At 50.3% G+C, this 27,197-nt stretch overlaps 1 protein-coding gene across 1 annotated transcript; it reads left to right on the top strand.

Annotated features, from left to right (window-relative positions):
- RGS9 (regulator of G protein signaling 9) lies at nt 1–26,783 on the top strand. The gene is made up of 17 exons (XM_021537029.3): nt 1–144; nt 6,307–6,403; nt 8,913–8,963; nt 9,147–9,253; nt 9,721–9,772; nt 10,856–10,914; nt 11,309–11,385; nt 12,762–12,843; nt 13,197–13,259; nt 19,267–19,296; nt 19,906–19,967; nt 22,099–22,212; nt 23,107–23,222; nt 23,788–23,875; nt 24,373–24,511; nt 25,137–25,222; nt 26,499–26,783. The coding sequence occupies exons 1-17, from the start codon at nt 82–84 to the stop codon at nt 26,668–26,670; spliced, it is 1,458 nt and encodes a 485-aa protein (XP_021392704.2). The 5' UTR covers nt 1–81; the 3' UTR covers nt 26,671–26,783.
- The last annotated feature ends 414 nt before the right edge of the window (nt 26,784–27,197 follow it).

The raw sequence follows: 27,197 nt of genomic DNA, 5'->3' as shown, positions 1-27,197 counted from the left end.
CCCCGGCGGGTGTCGGTGCGGGCAGCCAGGTGCGCCCGGCGGGGCCGCTCTGCTCGCACCGCACCGCACCGCACCGCCACCATGACCGTCACACGGCTCGACCAGGGCCAGCGCTACCGCCCGCGGATGGCCTTCCTGAAAAAGGTGAGGGCTCCGCAGCGCGGGGACAGCCGCACCATTAATGGGCACGCCGGGGCCGCGGCCGGGCGGGGCGATGCGATGCGCAGGGCAGCGCAGGCGGTGCTCCGAGTGATGTGTGTTCACAGCATCCTGCCCGGCCACGGCTCCCCGGGGCACCTCTGGGCGTGTGGGTCCGAGGGGTGACAGCCCCTCGCCGGGAGTTTGGAGCCATGACCTGTTGCAGAGCGCCGTGGGTCCCAGCTGGTTCGGGGGGCAGGCTGGAGGAGCAGCTGTGCTGGAGTGATGGAGCAAATAGGACTGTAATGTTATTTATTATTTGTAGCTTATCTCAGCTGAATGGTTGCCCTGACACCTTCCATTATTTTTTTCAAAGTCCCTCAAATCCGCATCAGCTCCCAGGGAAAAGCCCATCTGCAATGCCAGGCCACTCAGTGTAGCTCTGCTCCAGTGGCTCCAGTGTGTTCCCAGTGCTTTCAGCTCATGTCCACATTCAGAGCGTGTATTGCAGCCAACTGCCTGCTCTCTGCCTCCTTCCAGTTTTTCAGACACGAGCATATTTGTGGCCAGAAGCAGTAGAAGGAGTGGGATGATGTATGCCCACGCTTTTGGGTGTAATGCGTAGTTTTGTGCAGCATTTGGTGGGCTTTTTCTGTAGCATTCATTCAAAACATAGCCAGTTGTAGTGTAGCTGGTATATGCAGATTTTAAAAAGCAGCGTGTTAAGCTAGCTTTTCTCCCACCCACCTCTCCTGAGTGTGGCTTATCCTGTTGGATGGAATTAACTGAATTTCCAGTGACAAGCAAGTTGCTGTTTGAACTGTAGTTAGCTTTCCTCAATGCCCACAACCTAAGGAGGATTCCAGGGGTAAAGGGAGGGGAATTTGGGGATATACAAGCCTGGCAGTACTTACTACACCAGAGGAAGTAAAGAGGGTATTTTCTTTGGTGCTATGTCTTGCAGGGTAAATTTGGCTGGGGAGCCCTGCCAAGGGAAATACTCCAGGCCAAATTCTGTACTGAGTAATACTCGGTGGAGTTGTGTGCGGGGGTGCAGAGGAGAAGCTGTGTGCTTTGAGAAAACAACTGCCTGCAGCTGTGCTTCAGCTGCTCCGTGGGAGTGCAGCAGTCTCTGCAAAGTGCTCCGAGTTCCTCAGGTGGGAAGATCAGTCAAAACACAGCGAATGGCTTTACAGAATGTGCACCACTCACACTGTGAGCAGCCAGGGGGGCTCAGCTCCTGTGCTTTGCAAGTCTGGGACCTCTTAGCAGCAGGAAGGGAAGCTCCTGGTGGTCAGTGAAAGCCCTTGACTCTCATCTCCACTTTCATTCCTGCTCTGTTTTTCCAGACCTTGGAGAAGCCGTGTTTGGAGCCTCAGCTGTTCCATGGCAGTGTGCAGGCATCCACATCCTCAGAGCTGCCTGGAAACACCAGGCTCCTTTACTGGATGCCCACGGCAGGAGCTGAGGATGCTCAGCGAGCACCTTACAGGCTTAGCTTAACCCATGAGGAGCTAAAATCCTGGAAAGAAGCTTTGTTAATTGCTTAAGCCTGTGCTCACGCTTTGCCGCCAGCTGACACGCGCTGTGCCTGGGCTGCTGCAGCTGCAGGGAGGGATTCCTGCCATGCTGCCAGCCCGTGGGCCCCGTGGGCCCTGGCAGCTGCCAGCTGTGCTGCCTCTGCAGCAGGAAGCTGCTGACCACAGCAGCAATCCTGCCAAGGGACACAGGGAAAGGCCAGGGGGTTGCTGTTGGGGTGGGGGGCAGTGCCCTGTTCTTGCTGTGAGGCTGCTCTGGGTGGCTCGGGCTGGACGTGCAGCTTGGTCTCTGTGGCTGAACTGGGAGGGGATCAGAGGCCCCCAGAGCCCTGCAGCACCTGCTCATCATGCTAGCACTTATGTTGTTTTATTCTGTTTTTTTCCCCTTTCTAAACCATCTTGGCTGGAAGAAGAATGACCCAAAAGTCTGTTGGGCCAGCAAGCAAGTCTCTGAAATGCATCTTGGCTGGATGCTGCCAGAGTTTCAATGAACTCAAGCTCTCGGTGCCTGTGCCTGCTCCAGCAGCCAGATCTGGCTGTGCTGGGCATCAGCTGGCAGAGCTGGGCTGTGCTCTCCAGGAGCTCCTGGGCTGGGAATTGTTCCTTGCTGTGCTGCACGAGCTGCACCGTGACTCACACCTTGTGGGTAGAGCTGATGGATGCCTTCTTCCTCTGCCTCCTCCTCACTCTGGTCCCTGGTGGCTTCTCCCAAGCTGTGCAGCAGCCAGGGAGGGGCTGTTCCAGGGTCTGCAGCATAGCTGGGGGCTTTTCCAGCCTGGCTTTGCTTCTCCAGGCTTAGACTTTCCAGCAGCTGCCGGGCCTCATCTTCCTGGGCATTTCCAGAAGCGTGTGAGCAGCTGAATTGTGTTTTTTGCTGGAATTCAGCAGACTCCTGATCTTTGAGGCTGAAGCTGAGCCTTAGGCCAAGCACAGCCTCATCCCATCCTCCATTTCCTTGTTCCAGGCTGGGAGATGCCAGTGCCACATCTTTCTTTGGAAAAAATCCTCCAGACTGGGAAAAGCCAGCTATAGCCCTACCCTCCCCACTCACAGATTTATTTCCTTTAGCTGAGGCATCACTCAGTGGGAACAAGCCACTTCCCCTCAGCTTTAATTAAGAAAAAGCAGGAAGTTTTAGCTGGTTAACAATGGGTTTTTTTCATTTCTTCTTTTTTTCTGATCATCCATCAACGTGCAAAGCCAGATTGGTAGTTGTAGACCTAGAAAACAATTGAATGAGCCTTCAGAGGCCAGAGTGAGGATAAGGACTGTATTGTTACCTTGGAAATCAGAGCAGGTAGGGCTGATCCTTGCAAACAGCAGCAGGCACTGAGGGGGGCTAAGCCAGGCAAATAGGATGGAGAAAGCAGCAGATGTTGAATTATAGCACCAGGACTGTGCACTCAGCTGGGAACTGGAAATTCCTGCTGGGAAAATGGATCTTTCTTATGTCTGAAGCAAAGATGCCTCTGTCTGGGTTGATGCTGAGAAGGGCTGAGCTTCTCACCTTGGCAGTGATTTGCTGGTGCATTTCTGAGTCTCAGCATGTGGAGTTTGTTTTTTCTGCGTTGTGGATGCCCTGATCCTGGGGAGCTGGTGGGTGCCCAAAGGATAAAGCTCAGGATGACAGGGATGGGACCTGCACCCAGGGTAACTCAGCCAAGCAATCCATCAGCAGACTTCTGCCCCCACTGCTCCATGCTACAGGAAAACATCAATCCTCCTTCTCCAGAGCCAGCCACCATCAATTGGTGGCCATTTTCCTCTCCCTGGGGCTTCCCACAGGCTCCTAAAATCCAGTGATGGTTTTTCTCCTTTTATAGGATTTTGAGTTGTGCTTTGCACTCAGTGAGCTGAACCCTGTGACTTCATACAATCAGAGAGGGGACAGACAGTTTTCCTGTTGTCTCCTCTGTGGCTTTCAGGGTGAGTTCAGGCAGAGATTCCAGCTGATCTGAGGGGAAATCTCCAGGGGGCTCCTGCCTTGTGGTGTCTGTGTGCATGAGATGAACTCTCCCTGGAGCCTGGCTCCTTCAGCACTCCTGATATTTACCTCTGTGTGCATCTCCACCCATCAACCAGTCAGGAAGTGGCTTCTGGCTCTGCAAAATTCAAACCAGACAGCTCTTTCCTGGCTGAAAGCATGACAAAATGGACTAGAGCCCTCAGCAAAGCAAGGCAGTGTTCCTGCTGTGTCTGAAGCAGCCCTCCTGGCCTCCCTCTGGCAGCCTGGTGCTGATAGCAGCTCCTGATCCTGTAATCCACTGTTCCCTTGGGAGAAGAGGCACAGACAGGCTGAGGTTTGATCAGCAAGGTGGATGGTTTGCAGAGCTAGGCACCCCAAAGAGCAGCTCCTTGCTTTTTAATGTATTTGTCATTTCTCCAGTGACAAGAGGGAGTGTGGCAGAGTGTGAACACCATGAGAGTTGACGAGTTGCTGGTTAAAGATGGGAACAGGCTGTGCTGGGGGCTGTGGGGGTTCTGAGCCAGTTCCCTGCTCTCAGCTGTTGAAGATGTGTCTCTTGAGCCCACCTGGAGAGCAGCAGCTGCGTGCTGCAGCAGGATGTGCTGTGCTGCCTGCCTGGAGCACAGATCCTGCTGGGATCTGCCAGGTGGTCACTGCACAGGGACAGGGGGGTGAGCAGGGCTGTGTTTGCCCCCAGGATCTCTGCTCTCTGTGAAGGGACTGTGCAGTCACAGGGAGTGACTTCCCAAGGTACCTGGGTTTGCTTAGAACCCCAGTTTCCTAAAGAGTGCCCTGCCTGCTGGACCATCCTACCTCATCCCACACAGCTGAACTTTCTTCTGAGGCTGAAACTGTGGGAACCCAGAGCTTCCCTCTGGCTGCCCTGGGACCCTGGCAGGGTCAGGAACCCCCTGGACAGAGCCCCCAGAGACACTGGCTGTGATCTCTGTCCATGGAAAAGAGTTTTCAATCTTACAGGGTGAATTACCAGCTCTGAGGGTTTGATAGAAGTAATAATTAAGTGTGGCACGGGTGCAAAAGTAAAATTTTAGGATTCTGTATTAGGGGTCTAAAGGGGACAAGATGGAGGAAATTGGGTGTGCCTTGTCCTTTTTCTCCTTCTTCATGCCCTCCATGTCTCACTGTGGTGTTGGCATTTTTCTGTTGGTTCAGGCTGGGGACACACTGTCCAACGTAGGTGACAGATATTGGCACGTTCTTGTCAATGCAGCCCAGGGAGTTTCTGGTATTTAATGTTTGTCACATCCCACTGAGGGCAGAGCCCCACACGCTGCCCTGCAGGACAGAGCTGGGCAGGGCAGCAGAACATGTGAGAGATCAACAGAATAAACAACCTGGAAACCAGCACAGACCAATTCTGGCTTCTGCTTTGGCAGGGGGCTGACAGACAGAGACTTTCTGCAATCTCAGAATCATCAATACCTCAGATTCTGACAGAAATTGTGAATTCTGTTAAAAGACCTAAAAAACGCCTTCATATTCCATCACTTCTGGTCTGGTTTTTTATATTTTAAAAATATTTCATAAGTATTTATACAAATATTTATGTTAAATTTTACCAGGCTTCTCCATTTAGCATTAATTTGTCAGTGCTTTTAAAAGCAGTTGAAAATCCAGTTTTACTGACAAGCCCACAGTGTATCCTGTCACTACAGCTTAAATCCTCACAGAACTTGGCAAGACTTGGGACCAAAGTCACTGTGGTGCCTGGGAAGACAATACCCTCCATTATGTGTGTGTGTCATCAACTCACACTCGTTAAATCCTCCACTCTCAGTTAAAAAGCTACAGCCTCACCCAAACCAAATGTGTGGAGAGACCAAATTGGTCCTGTTGGACCAGTTTTGATTTAATATCCCTGGAAGCAGAAGACAAAAAGAAGAACATCTTCCCCAAAGCTCCCATGGCACTCAGATAATCAAAATTGAGGACAAGAGGAGTGTGCCCCAGCTCCATCCATCTGAGCACAGATCCCAAGTGAAAGCAGTGCTTTGTGTTTTGGGAATGGTGCTGGTAGGAAGTCAAAGAGGAGGAAAATACCTTGGAAAATATTTATCTTTTAAAAAGAAATAAGGATAATTGGGAATGAGAAATAAAAGTTGTCTGACCCCAAGTGTGAGACTCATTCTCTGTTAAAAATAAGTCAGGAGGATCCCTGAGGAATCCCAGGGGGGAGATGCTGCCAGAGAGGAAGATGTGCCTTCCCCATCCCTGGAGGGGCTGAGACCTGGCTGGGGGAGTGCAGCCCTGCACAGGAATGGTCAACACCTCCTTTGCACCTCCTAACAGAAGCACAGATTTTATTCCCTCCCCACTTTTCGTTCTAAGTGCCCAGTGAGCCAGAGAAGAACCTTTCTCGGTGTAGTGGGGTCTGGGTAGCAGAGATTTTATTTATTTCTTTTTCCTTAGCTCTCATGGAGTGGTTCCATCCTGTCCCTCCTGTGCCAGTCCTGGCTGGGTGTGTGTCCAGTGGCAGTGTGAGCTGCCATGGGCTGCAGGTGGCACCTCTGGTGCCAGGGGAGGTTCAGAGGGGGCTGTGGCCACTGCATGCATGGCTGTGGCACACCAGTGCCCACCCCTGGAGTGCTGGCTCCCCTGCTGCCCGCTCCTGACACCCAGCCCATCCCATCCCCTGCTTTGCAGATTGAAGCTCTCATGATGGAGATGCAGAACCCAGACACAGGAATCAAGACACAAACACAGACAGTGACGATCACCAGCATCCCCCACGCTGTGACAGGTAAGAGCTTCCCTGGGGGAAGGGACTGGGCCCAGTTCAGCAGAGAAAATCTGTGTGTGGGCCCCTGGCCAGGGCTGCCAGTGCCTGGCTACGTGCTGGAGCTTTGTTCCCAATAAATACCAGCTGTACATCATTTGAGATGTACCTGCTCCCTTGATCTCATTCTCACTCTCATTTCATTCCTACTCTTCGAGCCAGACACGAAGGTTGATCCCCAGGCACTTTCAGCTGTCTCATGGGGGTTAACTCAAGTGACCTTGCCTTCTCTTAGCACAGAGGTGAGGACATGCTGCAGCCTCCAGACCTCTCGTGCTCCCAGTGAGGCTGGATCACAAATAAAGATAAATATTAAAATCCAATTAAAACAAGCAGCCTGGAGGCAGACTGAAAGATGGTACTTCAGAAATGAGCAATTAACAATTAGTCTTCCTTTTAATGTTTACTGCTAGTAATAATTTTTCTTGAGTAGGCGGGAAAAGAATAAAATATTCAACCCACTTCTGTGCCTGTAAATGACAGCTTTGCCTCCCTCAAGGAGGCTGGAGGAGCAGCAGACAGGAGCTGTGCTGTGTCATGTGCAGTGTTACAGGCAGCTCTTATCACAGCCTCCTTGTGCCTGCTACTCCTTTCACCAGGCACTATCAGTGCCTCTGCTTCCCTGTTCTCCAAACCTCCACAAAAGCTCTTGTGAGGAATCCTCTGCTATAAATATTCACACATACTCCATACCCAAGTTTCCTCCTCCTGCTTCCATCTTCCTTCAGCACTCTGAAATTCAGAACAAAAACTCCCACTGAAACCAGTGAGTTTGCTCCAGGCAAGTCGAGAGAATTTCCCCAACTGTGTTTGCAAAGCCTGGTTGGCCCAGTGCGTTGTTTGCCCCAAATCTTTTGTATAAAATGAGGCTGCAGAGGCACTGAAGTCACTTGCCCATGGGAAGAGCCCGTCAGTGGAAGGGTCAGGAGAACTTGGACACATCTGAAGCCTGCTGTCACAGCACCCTCCATGCACTGCAGTGCAAACCACATCCTGGCTCCCACAGCTATTATGCAGCTGAGCTGGGTGGAGGCTTTCCCAGAGCCTTGCCTCCAGAGCTGTCAGGGAATAGCTAAGGCAGCACAAAGAGGAGACTCCCTGTGCTGAGGATGACATCTCACACAGATGAAGTGCAGGGGAAGGAGAACTTCTCTGGATGTCTGCCCAACGTAAAATCCCACTTCCTAAAAGTCCACGGGTGTCTAATGTCTTGACATCACCCTCATTGTGTTCTGTCTGCTTTACTCTGCTTCCTTAACTAGAATTGTTCTAAGTTCCCTCTTGCACAAGTCATAAATTCTAGTCCAGTCACCTCTGAGAGGCAAGTGACTTCCACTCCCTCTATGTGCTGCTCATCCCTCTCTAAATTGATATTTTTAGCGCTGCACAATTTGGCTTTTGGGTGTTGGAAAAGAGATTGATTGATTTTGATGAGCTTGTGGAGAAGATATTGGAGCAGGGGACACAGATCCACTGGGAGAGTCTGGCTCTGCCTGTGCAGGAAGCTAACTAGTTAAATTCAGTGAAAGTCAGTAAAATGGCTCACAAATAAACCTCGATGTTAAATGTGCACCTTTGGGGGAAAGTGCTTACAGAGGGAGCTGTCTAGAAATGAGTGATGAGATAATCCTTTAATTTCATCTATTTCAGGAAGCAGGCAGTAGGATAAGAGCTCTGAGCCTCTATTAGAAAGTTAAGTCGTCACTGCAATGTCAAGAAAGGTCAACACCTCAGTCTGCAGTCCTAGGGGAGGTTTGGAGGAAAAGCCAGTAACTGATCAGGGAACAAGTGCGTTTTTTGCCCTCTTTAAATGGAAGGAGGTTCATGAAATTTGCCCCCCAGAACATAAAACTAAAACTGCTGGAGGTTTATGCTGCCTATGGTGGGTACAACTGCTCACAGTCCAACAAAAGAACTGGGAGAGATAAAATGTGTGTGAATTTGATAAATCCTGTGAGCACTGCAGCTTGGATTTGAGATTTGGACATCCCTTCTGCCCATTAAAGGACTCTTAGAGGATCAGTCACTGGTCTTGTACAAAACTGAGACAGGACTGTCCTCTGTGAATCTGGAGCTTCTTTCAGTGAATCTTTCCAGGCAAGGTGAAGCAGATCCTCCCCTTCCCTGGTGAGAAAGCTGTTGCACCTTTAAGCCCTTTCTAAGCCCCTGGTGAGTGTTGGGATGCTGCTCAGGCCATGTGAGCTGTGCAGGCTGTCTCTGTGCCATCCCAAGGTCACTGCCTGCCTCAGTCTCCCTCTCCCGGGGCTGGATGCCCTGGGGGGTGCCAGCGTGGCCAGTGGGAGCCCAGCAGTTCATTTTACCTGGGCCTCCTTGCATTTGAAAGCACATTTGCAGGAAAGGGGGCCGTGGGATCCAGAGCACAGTGAGGGGTGAGGACTGGAGGATCTCCTCTCCCCCCTCCCCGTGGATTTGGGCACGAATTTCAGTGCCTGACCTTTGCTTTGTTTTGCAGGTAATGATATAATGCAGTGGATCCTTCAGCGCTTGCAGATCACTGCAGAAGGTGGGTGAAAATGTGAAAATTGAGGCTTTCTCAGCTTTCAGTCATAAACCCAAGATCTCAAGCAGCAAAGCCTCTTAGTTGAGTTCTCCCCTGCATAAGAGCTCACTCAGAATCTGTGATTCTGATTTTAATTCCAGTGAAGTGTTTCTGTGCAATGAAAACATCTGCATTCTCCATTTTCAGAGGCACTCCACCTGGGAGACCTGTTTGTCAAATATGGATATATCTACCCTCTTCAGGAGCCAAAGAACCTCACCCTGAAGGCAGATGGCAGCCTCTATAGGTTTCAAGTGAGTTGCAGCTCCTCTAAGCTGTTGAGAGGGAGTTCAGCACTAGTTTTTATTAAAAACAGGCAGCTGGGGCAGTTCCCAGGAGCTGTGTAGCTGTGCAGGAGGAAGGAGAAGACTCAGAGAAGTCTGCACAGAGAAGACTGAGATTGCAGTTTACAGGGAAACTGTGATAGTTTCTTCAGTGAAATTAGTGTACTTGTTCAACCTAAAAATAGTTGTGCTTTCCTCCAAAGAGTGTTCCCTTCCAGGTCTTAAAGTAGAAAATGGAATTGCTGGTTGGACATAGAGTGATGTGGGGGCACTGAATAATAAATATACAAAAAGCACAGTAATAATGGGATGGTATAGAGGTTCGTGGCTGGACTGTTTCCACTGCTGTGGGAAATCAGGATGTTCCTGGTACTTGGAAAGAGGAGTCCATGAGTTCAGGGCCTGTGTGCACTAACAGGAGGCTCCTTTCCTTGCAGACCCCCTATTTCTGGCCAGTGCAGAGCTGGGCTGCTGATGACACAGACTATGGTGAGTGGTGGCACTGCAGTGCCCAGGGCTGTGGGTTTGTCACACAGTCCAGGGCTGCCCATGGATGTGGGTTTGTCACACAGTCCAGGGCTGTGGGTTTGTCACACAGTCCTGCTCCACACCTGCTCTTCATGTTCTTGTGCTGCATCTCCACTCACAATGACCAGCCCTGGCATTTTTTTTTTTTTCATGCTATTTTGTGAATAATTCTCAGTAATGGTGAATTGAGGGTGTGATTATCTTGTGGTGGCCTTGATGAGAGGAAGTGCTTAAGCTCTTATGTTCTACTAAGATCCATCACACAGGAGCACATCTGAATTACCTTGTTGGGGAGGGAAGACTTTAAACTTTAAACACAAGATTAGATTTCTCTGAGTAGTTAAGTGTGTTCCTGGATCTGAGCCCAAGGCTGTCTTCCTGTAGATTTGGATCAAGCTCTGCATTCGGAGATGGTTCTTTCTTTGTGGAAAGCACAGACTTCCAATCTCCTGATGGTTTTTATCCATATAAATCTCTTGGTTTAAATCCATATAAACCAAGACATTGCCTTTATGATGCTTTTTGTTGTAGAGCTGATCATGAATCTTGGGTGATCAGTGGCTTTGCTCCTGTGAGCTGTGCAGTTCACAGACTGATTTGTCCATGCCAGGGTTGTCCTCTGTGACTTTTATCTGCACTATCTCCTGAGGAAATAAAAAAGCCTGGTTTAGATTGGAATGTTTTTATTACAACTTGAGCAAAAAACACTGCCCTGTGCTTCAGAAAACTTGGAGGGCAAGCTCTGAGGAGCCTCAGCAGCTGGAAGGTTTGGTCCAGTGTCCCTGGAAGCCTGGCTGAGTTCCCCAGGGAAAGGTGGCTGCTGGCAGAAGGCACACACTGCCTGTTCTGCCTGGGCATCAGTGACATCCCAAAAGCACCAAGTCCTTTTTTCTTCACTGAGCTTTTGTGAGCTTGGAGCTCGTGCCTGGGAAGATATTGTAGCAGACAAAGGCTCCTGTGTTTGTAATGTGGGTAAATTTTTAATTATTCTTGGACTTGTTGGTCTAGTTATAACTGACTGCTAATTTGCTTCTACCTCCACAGCAATTTATCTAGCAAAGAAGAACATTAAAAGGAAAGGGATTTTGGAAGAATATGAAAAGGTGAGGAGACCCTGCACTTGTTCCATTACAAGACCCTCATTTGCTACAACATAAGCCCTTTGTTGCTAATGAGTGGGCCACAGTAAAAAATCACCTCTTCAATTGCATGAGGTGTTACTCCAGCTGTATCAAAAGCCAACATTTTGCAAGTGAAAAAACGACCAGTACAGAAAATTACTGTGAAATCAATTATAATTTTAGCAGGGGTAATTGCTCTCCTTGCAATGGTATTTTTGAACTGTTGCAATTCTTGTAATTACGTGCAGAACAATCCAGATTTTTTGGCTCAGTCGCCAGCCTGGCCTCGTTGAACTATGGAGACTCAAGAAAACCCCAGCATGGGAGTGCCCTGGTCAGAATTTTCACACTGACTGCTTTTTTATTTTTATTCCAGGAACATTACAACATGCTCAATCAAAAAATAAACTACAAGTGGGATTTTGTGATTATGCAGGCCAAGGAGCAGTATAAGTGAGTTGACTTGCATTCCCTTGTTTGCATCACTGGGGAGGGTGTGAGGAGCAGAGCTTGGCTGTCTTAGTGCACAGTTCAATCACACATAAAAAACACCAAAATGACTTTAAAATGGCTTGGAGGGGAGGTTTAGGTTTTGCACTTGATGTGGTTCTGTGCAGGAGCTGGGTTCTGATGCTGCAAGCCCTAATCAGGAACAACTTCATTTAGCTCAGTGTTCTCCATGAGTATTTGTGGGTCAGGCCCTGGACTTTGGGCTGTTGCTGGTCTGGGTCAGGAGTTACTGGCACATCTCTCAGCTAAGTGGAGTGAATCAGGAAGCAGTAAATGTTCCCAGCAGGACTTCTGGAGAAAACTGAAGTGCACCCTTAGGTACCCAGCTAAAATTACTTGATTTTAGGAACTGAAAACTTCAAATTCCCAGGAAACTTGATGAACATGAGATGGGAATGCTCCTTTAGAGATTTTTTTCTGCTCCTGTGGACTCCTCTCACCTTCCTTTACCTCCTGGCAGGGCAGGCAGTGCCTCTGCTCTCAGCAGCCTCCCTGTTCCCTGGGATGGCAGCCAAGTGCTGGGAGTGCAGCTCATCAGATAACTGTCTCATTAAACACGAGACTGTTGTTCTTGTAAATTGAGGTCAGACTTGGGCTAAGAGATGCCAAATGCAGTTTCAAAGTCAGATACCCAGCCTGTGTCTGAAGCAGTAGATTAAACTCGTCTGAGGCTGTTTGATGGTGCTGCTGGGGCAGACTGGTGCAGAGCACCCACCCTGCTAACCACAGCAGGGAGGCCACATGCAAACAGCCTGTTGGGAATGTTCCCTTCCCCATGCTAAGGCCCAAATTGTGCTCAGGACGTTTCTGGGAAAGAATTAGTTGGTCCAAGCCCAAACCATGCTAGTGCCTCTTCTGTTTAATTGTGGAGGTGATTTGGTGCCTGGGAACCCTCCTCAGAACCATTTCCAAGCAGTTTCTCTGAGAAATGCCTCTGCTTTACTGAGAGGCAGGGGTGAGACATGTCCAGGATGTCTCTGTGGGTGGCAGTCCTTGGTTCTGCCTGGGGACATGGGACAGGGGTAAAGGTGAAGCAGCAGGGCTGAGGGCGAGTCAGCAGAGGGCTGTGTGCCTGATCAGAAGGGGATGTGTCTGCCCCCAGCTCAGCTCAGGAAGATGAGGATTTCTCCAAAGCCAGAATCATGTGTGGCCATGTGAACATGGCGTGCGGCCAGAATGAGCCAGGACAGGATGTGGTCAGGGTGGCATCACAGCAGCGATGGCACAGTCACACGGGAGGTTGGAGGTGTGCCCTGCTTCTCATCCCACTGATCTTAGGAGGGCAAAATCCCTGAATTCCCCTGCTCTTGGCTTTGCAGGGCAGGGAAGGAGCGGAAGAAGGAGGACAGGTACGCCCTGGACTGCCAGGAGAGAGCCTACTGGCTTGTGAACAGAACTCCTGTGAGTAGAGGGGGACAGGGTGACTGCAGTGACTCGGTGGTGCCCTCCCTGCAGCCCCCTGGGACAAGCTCCCGTGTGGAAAGGCAATGGCCTCTGGGCTGAGTGCCTGGGAAAGGTCAGCCCAGACCTGCCCTGAGTCCCCACCACCTTTCCTTGGTTGTTCTCAAAGCTGCAAGGGACAGAGGTCCAGCTGCAGCTTGGAGAGGGGCATTCCCAAATCTGGGGGTTCCCAAGGCAGTGCTGGCTGGGAGCTGCTGGCAGTGGAGGCCTGGGGGTCTCCTTCTGCATTTGTGTGATGCACAGCCTTTAAACCAAATGAGTTACAAAGCTTTGTTGTTTCTTGTTCACCACAGCCAGGCATGCTGGATGTCCTCGAGTATGGATTAGACCGTGTCACAGATCCCAATGAAAACAAGGTAAACCAGGTGAGACGGGGTTGGTTTTTATTTACACACCTACTGAATTTGTCTGGGAGAACCCAGAAAATGTCCCTGGGCTGCCATTTTTTGGGCACTGCAGGCCGAGTGTGTCAGCTCAGCTCTAACAGCTGAACAGGCCAGAGGTTAAGGCTCTCTCACCCGGGAGGTGAGGCCCTCAAAATAGGTTTTGGCAGCTTCTTCTGGCTTGAAAAGACTGTCAGCTTTCTTGCCACACCAGTTAGTGTGAGTGCTTGGCTGCAGGACATGTTTTCTTTGCTGGTGAAACTGAAGTAAGGAATCCTCTATCTCCAGGTGCTCCTTGCTGCCTTTGTATTAGTGCTGAATGAACTTTGTGGGGTGTCAAGGGTCAGTGCAAAGATCCAGGCTTAAAATAAAATTACAGAATACCTCCCAGAAGGTAATTAATGTGTGGTAAGAAGATTAAGGACTTGGTGTGGTGGACAGGAGACACAGAATGTTGCCAAAAATACATACTGTGGCTCATAAAGAAACAGAATCAATGAGCTGAGACCATGAGGTCTGTAACTGGGTGGACTGGTCTGAAATCACACTGATCCAGTCAGTGGGTGAGGAGCTGGAGCTGCTGTTCCCTTTCTCCATCAGCCCTCTGAGATGCTCCTGTCTTTGTGCCCTTAACAGTGTTAATTTAGTAGCAAAGTCAAAACATCTCTCAGCAATTCAATGTAAATGTTTCTGCCATCACACTCACAGTATTCCCACAACTTCCCATTCTTGCAGCAGCCTTTAAACATCTCAGCAGCCAGAGGCAGGATAATTGCTTTGGCCAGCTGTGTTCTGTTGCTATAGAGACTGTAAAGGAGCAAAGTGTAGGGTTGGGGTGTGTTTTATTTTTTTTTCTTGCTGTAAGTAGCAGCTGCTGAAAAGCCTTTTTTTTTTTTCTTTTTTAAGAGTAAAGAAATAGTGGAAAGAGAGAGGGATAGAAAGAGGAATAAGCCAACTTCTCGCCCACAGTTTTACAGCTGACATGGAAGGGATTTTAGGTTTGCAAACGGTCTAAAGAGCTCTATCCATCTGCCTGGCAGCACAAGGGGGAGGGAGCTGGGGGATCTCTGCCCACTTCCACCCTGGCCATAAGAGACAGGGCCAGCTCTCCCCATCAGGGGAGGCTCCAAGGAGGGCAGAAGCCAAAGGACACCAGCTTTGGGGTGACTTCCCTGCCCTTCTCCTTTAAGCTGCTCCCCTCTGGAGGCTGAGCTGAAGAGGGAAGGTTCTCCTTGCTCCTCCTTTTGCTTTTGAAAGAGTGATTGAGAATCCATGAGACAGCCAAGAGCCCTCATGGAACCCCTTTTGGACTAGCAGCTTTATCTTTGTCCTCTGCAGGCTGCTCTCACCAACACCTGTGGCTCAGCAGCCTTTAGTGAGCAGAAAGAATGGGCCAAGCTCTGATTTGTGTCCCTGTTCCTACTCAATCTACCTTGGCTTTGTTGGCCAAATTATAGAGTTGTCTTGGCAGTTGAGAAAGGAAAGAAAATAATGAATTTCTGATTTCTTTGAAGCTGACATTAGCATGAACATCTCTCCTTCTCTTGCTCAGACTCTTTGGTGGGCTGCTTCCTCCCTCACCGATAGGGCTCTCTGGGGATAAACAGGTTCTCAAACTCCTTTGAAGGACTTTTATTACTGATCCATGGGCAAACCTCGTGGTTACAATGAGTTAGGGGTTGTGGGTGGGCAGAAGGAGTCAGGGAGAAGTAGCCACCATTGAACAGCTATTTAAGGGATGCTTTAGCCTTTTGTTGCCTGCCTCTCAGGCTCACACCAAGCCTCACTGCTTGAGAATGACCACTGAGTGCCTGCAGTACTGCACAGCCACTGCCTCCTGGAGCCAGAGTCTTTCTGAAAGAGCTGTAGCTCCCCCCAAAATCTCTGTGCTGGATTCAGGGGCTGCTGAATGAAGTGCCCTGGTGTGTTGTGTGCAGCAAATCAGCCACAGATCAACGAGTCATTGCTGGCTTTTAATCTCATAAGTCCCTGCCAGTTTGCCTGATGAAGTTCTGCTGCATCGTCACAAGTTTGGAAAGCACAGGGTCAGGGGCAGATAAACAAGACAGGGGGGAAATGGCCGTTTGAAGAAAACTGGGGGTATGGCCTGGGGCAGGTTGGAGTTCCAGCTGCAGCACCAGCACCGTGGAGTGTTGGGATGATCTAGTCCCAGAGCCAGGATCTGCCTCTGCAGGGTGTTGCAGTGGGTGCAGGGGTGCTGAGATGTGCAGAGGCAGCTGGGGTGCACTTTGCAGGGTGGGAGAGGCAGATCTTCCTTGCCCAGAGCTCTGGAGGGAGGCTGGGCTGGCTCTGCCCTGTGCTCGGGGGTAATTCCCTGCACAGGATTTCGGGGATCAGCCTCAGCCTGCCAAGCTCTGTGCATGGAGCACTTGGGGCAGCGAGGGTGGAACTGCAGTGTGCTGCTCCCAGACAAGCTCTGCACAACCTTCTTCACTCCCAGCTCCTTCCAGGCAGCCACCCAAAGCTGTTTCCAGGTGTTTATGAGCTCTGTAAACGGAATAGTGGCCAGGCAGGCACAAACACCGTGACCATCATCTCCCCAGAGTGGTCAGGAGTCTCACACTGGGCAGAGGAGCAAACAGGCAGCTGGGAATGAGCAGATATCCCAGCTCTTGTAGGAGCTGGTGGCCTCAGCCACGTGGATCACTCCAGGCAGGGCTCGGGAGCAGGTCCTGGCTGCCTCCCAGCTGGGCTCTGCAGCCCCAGTGAAACATACATTTTAAGGAATTTAGAGATTTTAGAAAAGCTAAGATTTTAGTTAGATATAAGCCTTACTAGAGTTAATTAAAATAAATGAGTAGGCCTTGGTCAAGTTAAGAGTTAGTAGTTAACTAATAATTGATTGCTCGTCAACACAATGTTTAGTTAGCTGGGTTTATAATGAAGAATACACAAACTGACAAATAGCTTTTAGGAACATAAGACAATTGTGGGCCTCCTCTGTTCTGAAACCAATTGAAGACAAGGAATGGGAGTTCTACCAAGAGTTCATTTGTCATATTGGCATTGAAAAGGTAGAAAGGTCAGAAGGAGGAAGACTTAACTTTAAACTGTTAGAGAGTTTTGTCCATCACAGTTGGCTATCAGTACTAGATCAATATCCAGATTTTTTAATAAATCACCAGTGCCCGGGGGGTGCAGAGCTGGTGGCACAGGGTGTGACCAGGCCATGCAGGGTGTCCCAGTGCCATGGGGTGTCTCGGGGTGTCAGAGGATGTGGAACAGCTCGTGGCACTCACTTGAGCCAGACTCAGGCCCTTCAGTAATTGCCCTGGTGGCTGGAGGGCCGCAGGGCTGGGGAGCTGAGCCGCAGTAATTGCAGTAAGGCGCTCGTTAAGGGCATTGCAAAATTAATCTCATTAGGAGAAGCCACTCTTTTGTTCCAAATATGATTTCCTTCCAAACGAGGCAGAGTGGGTGGGTGGTGCAGGGCACTCTGGCACTGCTGCAGTCAGCGGTGGGGTGAGGGAGGTGGGCACAGCTCAGTGGGACACCGAGAGTGCTCAGGGCCACTTGTGGCAGCACTGAACTGGGAATGGGCACTGTGGGAGAAAGGGAAATGAAACTATGAGCAGCTCTGGGGTGAAATAGCTGAGATTCCTCCCAGTTCCTGCTGGTTTGAGAACTGGAAGGGGCTGAGCACAGCCAGCACCTGCAGCCTCCCAGGGTGTTCAGCAGTGGGCTCTCCTGGGACCTGGCTGCAGCTCAGTTTGAGATGCTCAGCCCCTTTTCTGGGGAGCCTTGGCAAATCCACTCCCCACCTGGAGCACCCCAGCAAAGCCCCCCTTGTTTCCCCAGGAGCAGCTGCCCACCACACTGACCTCCACACAGACTGTGGCAGGAGGGGATCTTTGCTGTGTGGGGCACTTAAAAAAAAAAAAAATCTTCCCTTGTCTGCTGATTTTTCTTCACCTACATATAATTTTTGTGTTGTGGTGGCATTTTAATTGACCCCTTTCTGTCTCTGTATAACGTTTAGCTCACTGTGTTCTCTTTCTCTTTCCCACAGCTGTTTGTCTCGTGTGTGTGTGGTGTGCTGCCAGCCTCTCAGACCCCTCTAGAAGATAACACCACTTTCCTGCCACGTGAGCTGCCTTCAAGCCACTGTGCCAGCACCCACTTCTCCTTCCCCACTGCACCAGGCCTGTCTGAGGCCCCAATGGAGAAAAAAAGTGGAAGAAAATAGTTTTTTTTTTTAATGATTTTAACATGTTGAAATCAAAGCTCTAGCCACAAGTTCCATCAAATGGAACCCTTCAGCTGGCACTTGTAAATCTGATGGCACCTGGTTTGTATCTCCTATTCCCCAGGGAGACAGTGAACTCCTGTTGTGCAGGAAGGCAGCTGGCCTGGAGCAGAAACACAGGGCTCTAAAGAGGACACTTTAGGACAGTAAATACAATAAATTTCTCTCTGCAAGCAGGTGATTTTCCCCTTCCATTTCTGCAATCTGAAACAAGGGCACTGTAGAAATGAGGTGAAGAAGTGGTGTCTGTATGGAAGGTGGTCTGGAGTTGGGGATGCAGCTGAGAGCAGAGAAGGCTAAAAAGCTGTTCCTCAGCTCCTCCATCGTTTGTAGGGCTGTCCCAGGAGCTTGTGAATCAGCAGGGGAGGTTGTACAGCCCTGTGAGCAAGGATCCTGCTGTCCTAGAGCTTTTTCTCTCCCTTGGTGTGTCAGTCCTTTCCCCCTGTCACACAGGGGGTCATCACAGCATCGCTGCTGGGTTTTACTGCCCTGTTTGTCCCTGCTGAGATGGTCTGTGCTGCCCACTCAGAGCTGCTCATGGTACTCCCAGCAGGAAAAGCTTCCTCCTCTCACAACACCACTGTGAGGACTTTTTTTGGTGCCCCACTGGCCAGGCTGGGGCAGGGGCAGGGCTGGCTCTGTGGTGGTGCTGTAGGGACTGGGCTCATCTGCTGCATTTCTGGCTCCTGCTGCTGAAATGGTGAGTGGGCCTCTCAGAACCAGGCAGCAGCAAAATGGGGCTGTTTTTCTGCCTTGTGGAGAAGAGTTTCTCCCTCCTGAGCAGGACTGGTGATGATGGTTAAAGTGCAAAAGCAGATCAGTGTCCCCACAAAGCAGCCCTGGGAGAGCACCTTGCCTTTCCCAAAATAGGGGCAGTTTGGGGTGCAGGGTCTCTGGGGAGGTGAGGGGACAGCAGAGCTGCCTGTGGCATTCAGTACCAGAATCCTCATCCCTCACCAACTGTACTTCACCAAGGCACTCTGCAGACCCCCACCTGCTACAGGGCTCGTTTGATAGAATAATTTTGGGATGCAGGTCTTGACTGAAGCAGGAGCTGAGCAACTGAAACCCTGCCTGAGCCTTTAAAGGTTTGCTGGCTGCATCCCACACTTAGGGATGCACCCAGCCCCTGTCCTTCCTTCTCCCTTCTGCAGTTTATTCCACACAAAGTAACTGTGCTTCAAAGGAAGCTGTGTGAATAAACACCCTGCAGTTAATTTCTTGCCTTGGATTGCCTGCTCGTTTGTGGATGACATGTAACATAGTCTGAGTTATTCAAATCACAACGTAAACACCCTTTGCACAGCAGATACTGCTTCTGAGGCTTTTAATTGTGGTGTTTATATTTTGCAATGTGTTGGTTCCTGTCTCCTTTAGCTAATATGAATGATCTAATCTGTGTCTCGTAAATGAATCTATTTTAGCTCCATTAGAATAACCCCTTAATTGAAGGCATACAGGCAGCCTGTGATGGGAGAAGCAATGCTAAACAGTAAATACAGCTAATGGGACAATTTACCGTGTGGGGATGCTCTTAGCTTTGATGATACCCTGATTAGCTCAGCTGCTGTGTTTGATTTTAATTGTAATCAGAATTAATTGGAGAGCGCTGCACAACGGCAGCCCTGCAACGGTGTCTCAAAAAAACCCCCAAAAAAACAAGTGTAAGCACCCATCCCAATTTAATGATTCTTTTAAAAATATTTTTTACAGAAAAATACTATGGAATTCTACAGGAGAGAGGTAAGTGGTGCTTCCCTCACTTCTCAGTGTTCATCCTGTATGAGCTGCTTACACCAGTGTGGCTCAAAGCCCTCAGTGCAGGGGATGGGCTCTTTGAAAAGCAGAATCCCTGCCTCATGGGGCTTTTATCAATGTAATTTCAGGACATTCCCTCCCACTGCAGCTCTCCCAGTGACGGGAAGGCTCAGGCAAGGACAGACACCAGGGCTGAAATCCAATAGATCAGAATTAGTGATGGGGAAATCACAGAGTGGCGCCAGCACGGAGACAGCCAAGAATCAATGATAATTACATGCTAAATCATCCAGAGCATTTGTAGGTGCTGAGGATGGTAGCTATTATTCAATTTCTATATAACATGGGGAGTGCTTTTTAATTACTTGCACATTGCAAAGTGCATTTCTGATGTTTGCAGTAAGCTCAGTGAAAGCAGACATTTCACTGAGACAATTCAGGGATCCTCTGGTTCCTTGGATATCCATTGATTAGGAAAGAAGCAGTCCCTGCTGTAATTAGCCCCACTACTGGGAGAGAACCTGTCTGAGGTTTAGATAGGCCTTATCTTCAAACCTCTCTGCTCCTAACCATGGCCATGTCTGATCCCCTCAGATCATGTACTATCAGCAGGCCATCCTGAAGACCAGAGTGAAATCTTCTGTCTCTCTTGGAGGGTAAGTCCCGATTTCCTTCTGTCCACACATTAATTAGTCTTCAGTGCTTATCTCCTAATGAGCTGGTGAAGCTGTCTGCTCTGGCAGCTGGTGACTCAGCCAGGGGATCCATGTGGTGGCCTGGTGCTGTCTGGGCCAGGAGGCACAAGGCTGAGGAGGAATCAGTCCCAGGCAGGATGAAGAAGCTCTCTGGGAGCTTTGCTGCAGAGCTGAACCACCTCTGGGCTGAGAATCCCACTGAAATCAGGAGATGCTGGTGCTGCTCTGGTCAGCTGTGATGCCTGGGCACAGCCCTGCAGCCAGGGGAGGACCCAGCAGTGTGTCTGTCCTTCAGGAGGGGCAACCAGCAGGACAGACTGACCCTCCTGTCACTGGTCCCCACCCTGGGCTGGATTTACCCCCACGAGTGTCCCTGCCCCATGGTGGAGCTCAGCTTTGGTGGTGTAATACTGGTTATTCTGTGCTGCACAGGGAAACGGCCTCCCCATGAGCATCCAAGCAATTAATTAGCAATTCCCCTGCCCAGTGGTATGTTTCCTGATCAGATTCTTAATGAAGCTTCCAGCCCTGGCATTAGGCATTGGTGTGTTTGCCAGAGGCATCCCTACCTGGAGGCTCCCATGCTGACCAGGCACCTTGAGGTGCAGCCCAGAGCACCTGCCTGGTTTGCACTGCCATTGCCACTAGGGGTTCCTGTCACATCTGACATAAACAGGGTGCTCAGGCCAGTTCCCTGGAGAGGACAGTCTTGGATGAATGGAATGGGTGGAAGAGAGAGTCTTCTGAGAGCTACAACTTGCAGGGCACCAGCAGCTCTGCTGACTTCCAGCTCAATTAAAATTCTGCTGCCTCAGTTCTCCAAACTGTGAGCTGGAGCAGGGGACACCTGGCTGCTTTCCAGGAATTTTGTGGTGCTTAACTGTTTGGCAATGGGGCTTTTCTCATTAGTTCTGGTGGGATGATGCTTATCACCTAGATCAAAAATCTCAGGAATTTTGGAACTCCAAAGTGTCAGCTGCAGGGCTGGGTCCAAATCAAATTACTCTTAATGAGGATATGAGCAGCAGCTGGGCAGTGTGCATGCTTCAGAGCATTGCAGAGATTTGGGAGAAGCTGCAAAGCACTTCCAGACCACACAGCAGTGCTGCCTGAGCTGACAGGTTTAGATTTGCTTGATCAGAATATCAGAATATGGGCTGGAGTGCCTGCTGCAGGTGCTGGATGCCTTGGCATTCCCAGTGGGAAGGTAGGATGGATGGAGCAGCTGTGTGCCAGCCCTGTGGTTTGCCCTGTGCAGGAGCACTGTATAACTGCAGGATGTGTGCCAAGGGGTCTGCTAGCAACGAGCTCCTGGACACTGCCCTCCCAGCTCTGAGCACATGAAAGCACTTTGGCCTGGGAGGAATTTTAAATGCAGAAACCAGAGGATTTTTTTTTTTTTTTCCCAAGAATGAAAAAGGGAGGCGAGAGCTAAAATTCCAGGACATTAGTGAAATCAATTGTAATTAGAAGTCTGGCCAAGTTAGAAGGTAGGAGAAGTGTTTGTCTGGTTCCTGATGGGAGAGAGACAGCTCTGCTTTGTGCCAAAGCCTCAGAGCCACTCGCAGAGGAATGAGCCCTGTGGTAGGTGATGGAGGAAAGGAGAAGCTGGGATGAGCCCTCAGCATTCCCTCACTTTCCCAGAGCTCCCTGAGTTCTCCCATGGCCATGAGGGTTCTCCCAGGCTGCAGAGAACCCACCTGGGTGAACACAACCCTGGTGTTCCTTTCCCTGAGCAGTGCAGGATCAGCCCTGGCTGGCTGAGAACAGGAGACAGAAACTCTCCTTAGGAATCCTAAGTCTCTCTTCCTTGAAATGAAAAGGCAGAAGGAGGTGATGGAAGAGAGTCTTGTATCTCCTTGTATTTGAATTGATAAATTCGCTGCTTCAAAAGACAACCAGGAGACTTCTGCTGGGAAATGGAAAAGATTAACTGAGCTAATGAATTGATTTTTCTAGGAAGGCAGGGGCCACATTCCAGATCCCTGTGCTGAGAGTCCTGTACCTCTGAGGATATTTGTTATTTGGCTATAATGGGGCTGGCTGTAATTATGGCTTCCAAATTCATATTTTGATTTTGGATTTGTTGCAGAGTTGTGAAGTACTCTGAGCAGTTCCTCTCCAATGATCCCATCCTGTCTGGATGTCTCCCCAGCAACCCTTGGATATCAGATGACCCTGAGTTTTGGGATCTCAATGCAAAGCTGTATGTATTTCTGTTGTTTTGCCAACCTATGGTTTATAGTGACCTTTATGCTGATAGAAATCAGGAAAGGTAACCACTGATTTTTTGTTGTGGTATCTGATCTCTGCTCATGAGCAGAGAAATGTTCCCTTTCAAACTTACTTTGAAATTAGGAATACTCCATGCTGAACTTTCAGCACTACTTTCTTCAAGTGGAGCCTTCCTTAACATCACAGAAATTGCTGAGCTGGTGATGGGAGTGTGCACTCAGCCCTTGCTGAGTGGGTCTGATCCTCCCTGGGATGGGTGAAGCCCTCCTTAACCAGCACTGGAATGGAACAGGACCAGCTCACGGTTCAGCTGCTCCCCTGGCTCTTTGCTCACCCCTCAAGCTGCTTCCTTAGGAGAGGCTTTGGGTTGGAGGCACACACTGGTGGTCCATCCCTTCTCTGAGGCCTCCCTTGGATTTCCCTTTGAATAGGGTTTGCTAATTACACTATGGCATCTCGGGGCTTGGAGCATCCAACATCTCAGTGGCTCTGAGAGCAGCAATCCCAGACTGATTGTATCCCATTAGACATCCCCAGGGGATGCCTGCACTGAGTGCCTTTATGAGAAGCAAAGCTCTGGGCAGCAACCAGTGGCTCCTCCAGGGTGGGACTGAGTCAAACCCCAGGGCAAGGCTGGGCTGTCACTGTGAGAGCTGCATAAATCCCAGTTAAATCCTCATCCCGCTGTGGCCCGAGTTGTTTAATTACAACTTACTTAGTGGGTTGACTTCAAGAGCTCATTACACCACCCTGGAAAACAAGAGAATGCTGAGCAGTCCCTTGGCATGCAGCAAAGGGCATTTTGGTTTTAATTAATCTGCTAATTAGAGAAAGCAGCCGTGCTGTTTGCGTTCTCCCCGCGCAGGGTGGAGGTGCCCACCAGGATGCGCGTGGAGCGATGGGCCTTCAACTTCAGCGAGCTGATCCGGGACCCCAAAGGCCGCCAGAACTTCCAGATCTTCCTGAAGAAGGAGTTCAGCGGTGGGTGGCAGTGTCCCCGTGGCCTGTCCCCAGGCTGAGGTGGCACAGGGCTGCTGCAGCCAGGGCTGGCGGTACCATCTAGTGGCACGGCACACACGGTACAGCCCGGCAGCACCCGCCGCGGGGATTCCTGATCACAGCACATTTTGGGGAGGAATTCTTCCCTGTGAGGGTGGGCAGGCCCTGGCACAGAGAAACTGTGGTTGCCCCTGGATCCCTGGAGGTGTCCAAGGTCAGGTCAGACAGGGCTTGGAGCAGCCTGGGACAGTGGAAGGTGTCTCCTGGCCGTGAGACTGAGATGGACTTTCAGGTCCCTGCCACCCCAGAGCATTGCATGATGCTCTGACTGCTCCCAGAGAAGCTGGAACTGGCTGAGCTCACAAGTTCTTAGAGGTGTCAGTGGGCAGAGAACAGGGGAAAGCTGTTTTCCTCTTTCAGTCACTGAGAGTGACTTTCAGTCAGTTGGAGAGACTTGCTTGGGGCCAGTAAATTGTGCCAAAGGAGTTAATAAATGGGATTGTGCTCTCCTCACTCTCACTCTGCCGAGTCTGTCCTTGTCATGCAGGAGAGAATCTGGGTTTCTGGGAAGCCTGTGAGGATCTCAAGTATGGAGACCAATCCAAGGTCAAAGAAAAAGCAGAAGAAATCTACAAGTGAGTGTGGAAATTTTCCACTCTTCAACTCTTTGTGCATGAGTCCCATCACTTTCCACAGGTTCTCATTCTCCAAATGATTTATTCCTAAGATTTTTATGTGTCAGCTGTCATAGATGTGGCTGTCTTTTGTCCCCACATAGGAAAGGAGCTTTTGGAGATGAAAATAGAAGGGGTTTTCTATATATTTACTTTTCCTTTCTGTTCTCTGTTACATTTCAGTCTTAAGGATGTAATTTAAATATTAGTGTGGAATAGCAAAGTTCTTGAAGCTGCCACAAGCAAAGTGGGGAGAGACTTTTTGCTTCCAGTGAGCTAAAATTTGGCTTATATTATGTGCAAGAGGAAGTGAGTACACTGATGAAGAGGACATTGATTGCCCAAGATCAGGACTGCAAATTGCAGCAGGGAGCTGAAGGGACTTCTGCTGTCATGCATAGACAGGAATCTGTGAATTCTGCAGCTGCTAATGGCACTGTTGATTCCTCCTCCTGCAGGCTCTTCCTAGCTCCAGGAGCAAGGCGCTGGATTAACATCGATGGCAAAACAATGGGCATCACAGTCAAAGGCCTGGAGCACCCTCATCGTTATGTTCTAGATGCTGCTCAGACCCACATTTACATGCTGATGAAAAAGGTTTGTTATTTGCTGCCAGAGCCTGAGGGGGATTCCAGCCCTCTGGGCCTTTCAGTGCCTTTGTGTGCTATCAGCTGTCCCTTTCAAGGGGCCTTTGTTTGAAAATCCCTTAAATTTGCTGAGTGAAGCAAGTGCTGCTTCGGGCATTTGTATTTTGCTGCTGTTCCTTCCCCCTCAGCCTGTCCCCAAGGTGGTGGAGGTCAGGTGGCAAGTCCTGCAAGACTTTCAGTTCCAGCTTGGGCACCAGCTCTTGCACTGAAAGCAGCAGAACTGGACTGATTTTCACCCACTGGTGAAAAGTTTGGCTCCTGGAATACAAGCTCCTCACCTTGCAGTGACTCTGAGACCCTGCTGGCCCAGGCTAAGCTTCATTCAGATCTTTTGATCTGGGTCTTACCTGTGAAGCTTTATTGTGAGATGGAAAATCCTGGGAATTTTACAGCGAGATGAAAGGATATTGGTTTAAATAGCTACATTTGCCTGAAAGATGCAAAGTTTCTTGAGCTGCTGAGGGAGATTATCCAGTTCCCAGCCTCCCTGGCTCCTGAGCAGCTGTATTTGGTGGTGATTTTAATAAGGGTGTTTGCAGCCCATAACTACCAGTTTCTCTTTTTTCTCCTAGTAGGACTCCTATGGCCGCTATTTAAAGTCTCCAATATACAAGGAAATGCTGGCCAAGGCTGTTGTGCCACAAGAGGGTGTCAAAAAAAGGCAAGTGAAACTGGCTGTAATTGTGGGGTTTGTTTTTCTTGTTGTAGCAAGGGTAGAAAAAGCCCAAGTTGCAGTAAAATTACTATGATTTAGATGTCTTCTTAATTAAATAAAATTTTGCACTGAGAAGATGCTTTGCTTTGAGACTGATGGTGCTTTTTATTCATGAGCCCTTTGGAAAAGGCTTGTGAATAGGAATGGAGCTGCTGCTTACTCAGCTGCCTTCTCTGCAGGGTCTGCTGAGAAGGGCTGGGATTGTTGAATTAATTCATGGCCCCTTTCCTAGAAGGAGGAAGTTCTGGTGTCCTGGGCATGGGAAGACTCCTGCCCACTAAACATTGGCTGCCAGAGCAGAGACAAAGCCAAGATTTGGGATAATCCACAGGATGTGCTCATATCTGCCTGGACAAAGCTCACCCCTGGTGTCAGGGAAGGTGACAGGCATTTGGGAACAAGCAACACCTTGTGAGTGACAGCTGGCACAAGGTGGATGGCCTTGGAAATGGCTTTTTCCCAGCAAGATGAAGGTTATACAGCAAATTTAGGCCATTTGAGCTGCAGCTGCTCCTAAAGCTGAGCATGCAGTGCTGGACTGCGTCAACCTTGCAGGCAAGGAGGAATCATGGGCTTTCAGACTGTTGCTTCATCTAAAAGCTGTTTCAAGTCAGTGGGAGAAGCCCTGCTGCTGCCTGGCCTGGGGTTTGGCTAGTTACTGTTCCTTGAGCCACACATCCTGAGGTCACTGGCAGATGCTGGCTGCTCCCACTGATCCTGCCTTCGTTTTTGTCAGTGCTTGTTCTGGATCCCCCAGACCTCAGCATCCCATTAACCTGGAGCTGCTTAACCCATTCAGAGGTGGGTGAGCCCCTGTTCCTGCTGCAGGGGAAGTGCTGAAGCAGGTAGTAGGTTTTTTTTGGGGGCATCACAGACACCAGGAACACCCACCCTGGTCCCTGCTTTGATCTTCCTGAAGGCACCAGAGAAAACTCCACGGATGGGAATTGTTTGGCTTCACACTGAGCGTGAGTTATGTGCAAACACAAGCAAGGAGAGATGTGGGTGTGCCCTGGAGTCCCTCAGGAGCAGGACTTTGACACTTCTAGCAGTCCTGTAGCTTGTGCGTGTCACTGACTCACCCAGGGCTGTTTAAAGCATTTTGCAGTCCTCTGGCCATCTCTGTGTCCGAGCTTGTCCTCCTGAGTCACTTTTCTTCTCAGGGGGAGGTTTTGGTGCCCTTCTCCTCACTAACCCCTCTCTTTCCCCTCTCTCTGCCCAGCACGGGTCTGTTCGGACGCCGCCACCTCCGCTCCAGCCCCAGCCCCATCATCCTGAGGCAGCAGGAGGAAGAGGCCAAAGCCAGAGAAGCCGCCAACACCGTGGACATCACGCAGGTCATGAGCAAGCTGGATCGCAGGAACCAGCTCCAGAAGGAAGCTCCTCCCAAGTAGGCTCTGAGCCCCGCAGGGAAAAGCCAAGGCGAGGCTGGTGTTGAGCTTCGGCTCCCCTTCCTGAAGGTGTCAGTGCTGCTTTAGGTTTCCCAGGCTGGCTCTGCGCTCCTCCAGCTCCCCGCACGTTGCCGGGGCTCCCGGAGAGCAGATGTGCCAGCCGGGCACGGGCTGCTGCTGGGACGGGAGATGCCTTCTGCTGCCCCACAGCCCCGGAGGTGCAGAGCCCGGCTGCCTGGCCCTGCTGCTCCAGGAATCGGCACAGAGCAGGGCAAAGCTGTGCCCCAGGGCTGCGGGGTCAGACCAGCCTTCCTTGGCACCGAGGGCGAGGTGACCCGGCCTCGTGTCCCTGCTGGCCTCCATCCCCTCGGGGGGCTCTGCATCCTCCCAGGGGTGCATCTGGTACCCCCTGAGAGGAGCACACCCCCCACTCCGAGAGTCCTGCACCTCCAGCCAGCACCACAGGCAGGAGAGCTGCTTGTGGGAACAGCAGCAGGAGCATTTCGGAAGGTTTAGCTGACCTTCTGAAC

The sequence above is a fragment of the Lonchura striata genome, chromosome 19 (genome assembly GCF_046129695.1).
Source record: "Lonchura striata isolate bLonStr1 chromosome 19, bLonStr1.mat, whole genome shotgun sequence".
Lineage (NCBI taxonomy): Eukaryota > Metazoa > Chordata > Aves > Passeriformes > Estrildidae > Lonchura > Lonchura striata.
The sequence above is the reverse complement of the archived record's forward strand: the minus strand, read 5'-3'. Positions and strand labels throughout refer to the sequence as shown.

Excerpts from the sequence above, each read along its gene's own strand:
- RGS9 (XM_021537029.3), top strand. The coding sequence starts at position 82 with ATGACCGTCACACGGCTCGACCAGGGCCAGCGCTACCGCCCGCGGATG. Across the intron at positions 19,968-22,098 it reads TCTTCTGTCTCTCTTGGAGG|AGTTGTGAAGTACTCTGAGC; the intron begins GTAAGTCCCGAT and ends GATTTGTTGCAG. Across the intron at positions 23,223-23,787 it reads CCTGAAGAAGGAGTTCAGCG|GAGAGAATCTGGGTTTCTGG; the intron begins GTGGGTGGCAGT and ends CTTGTCATGCAG.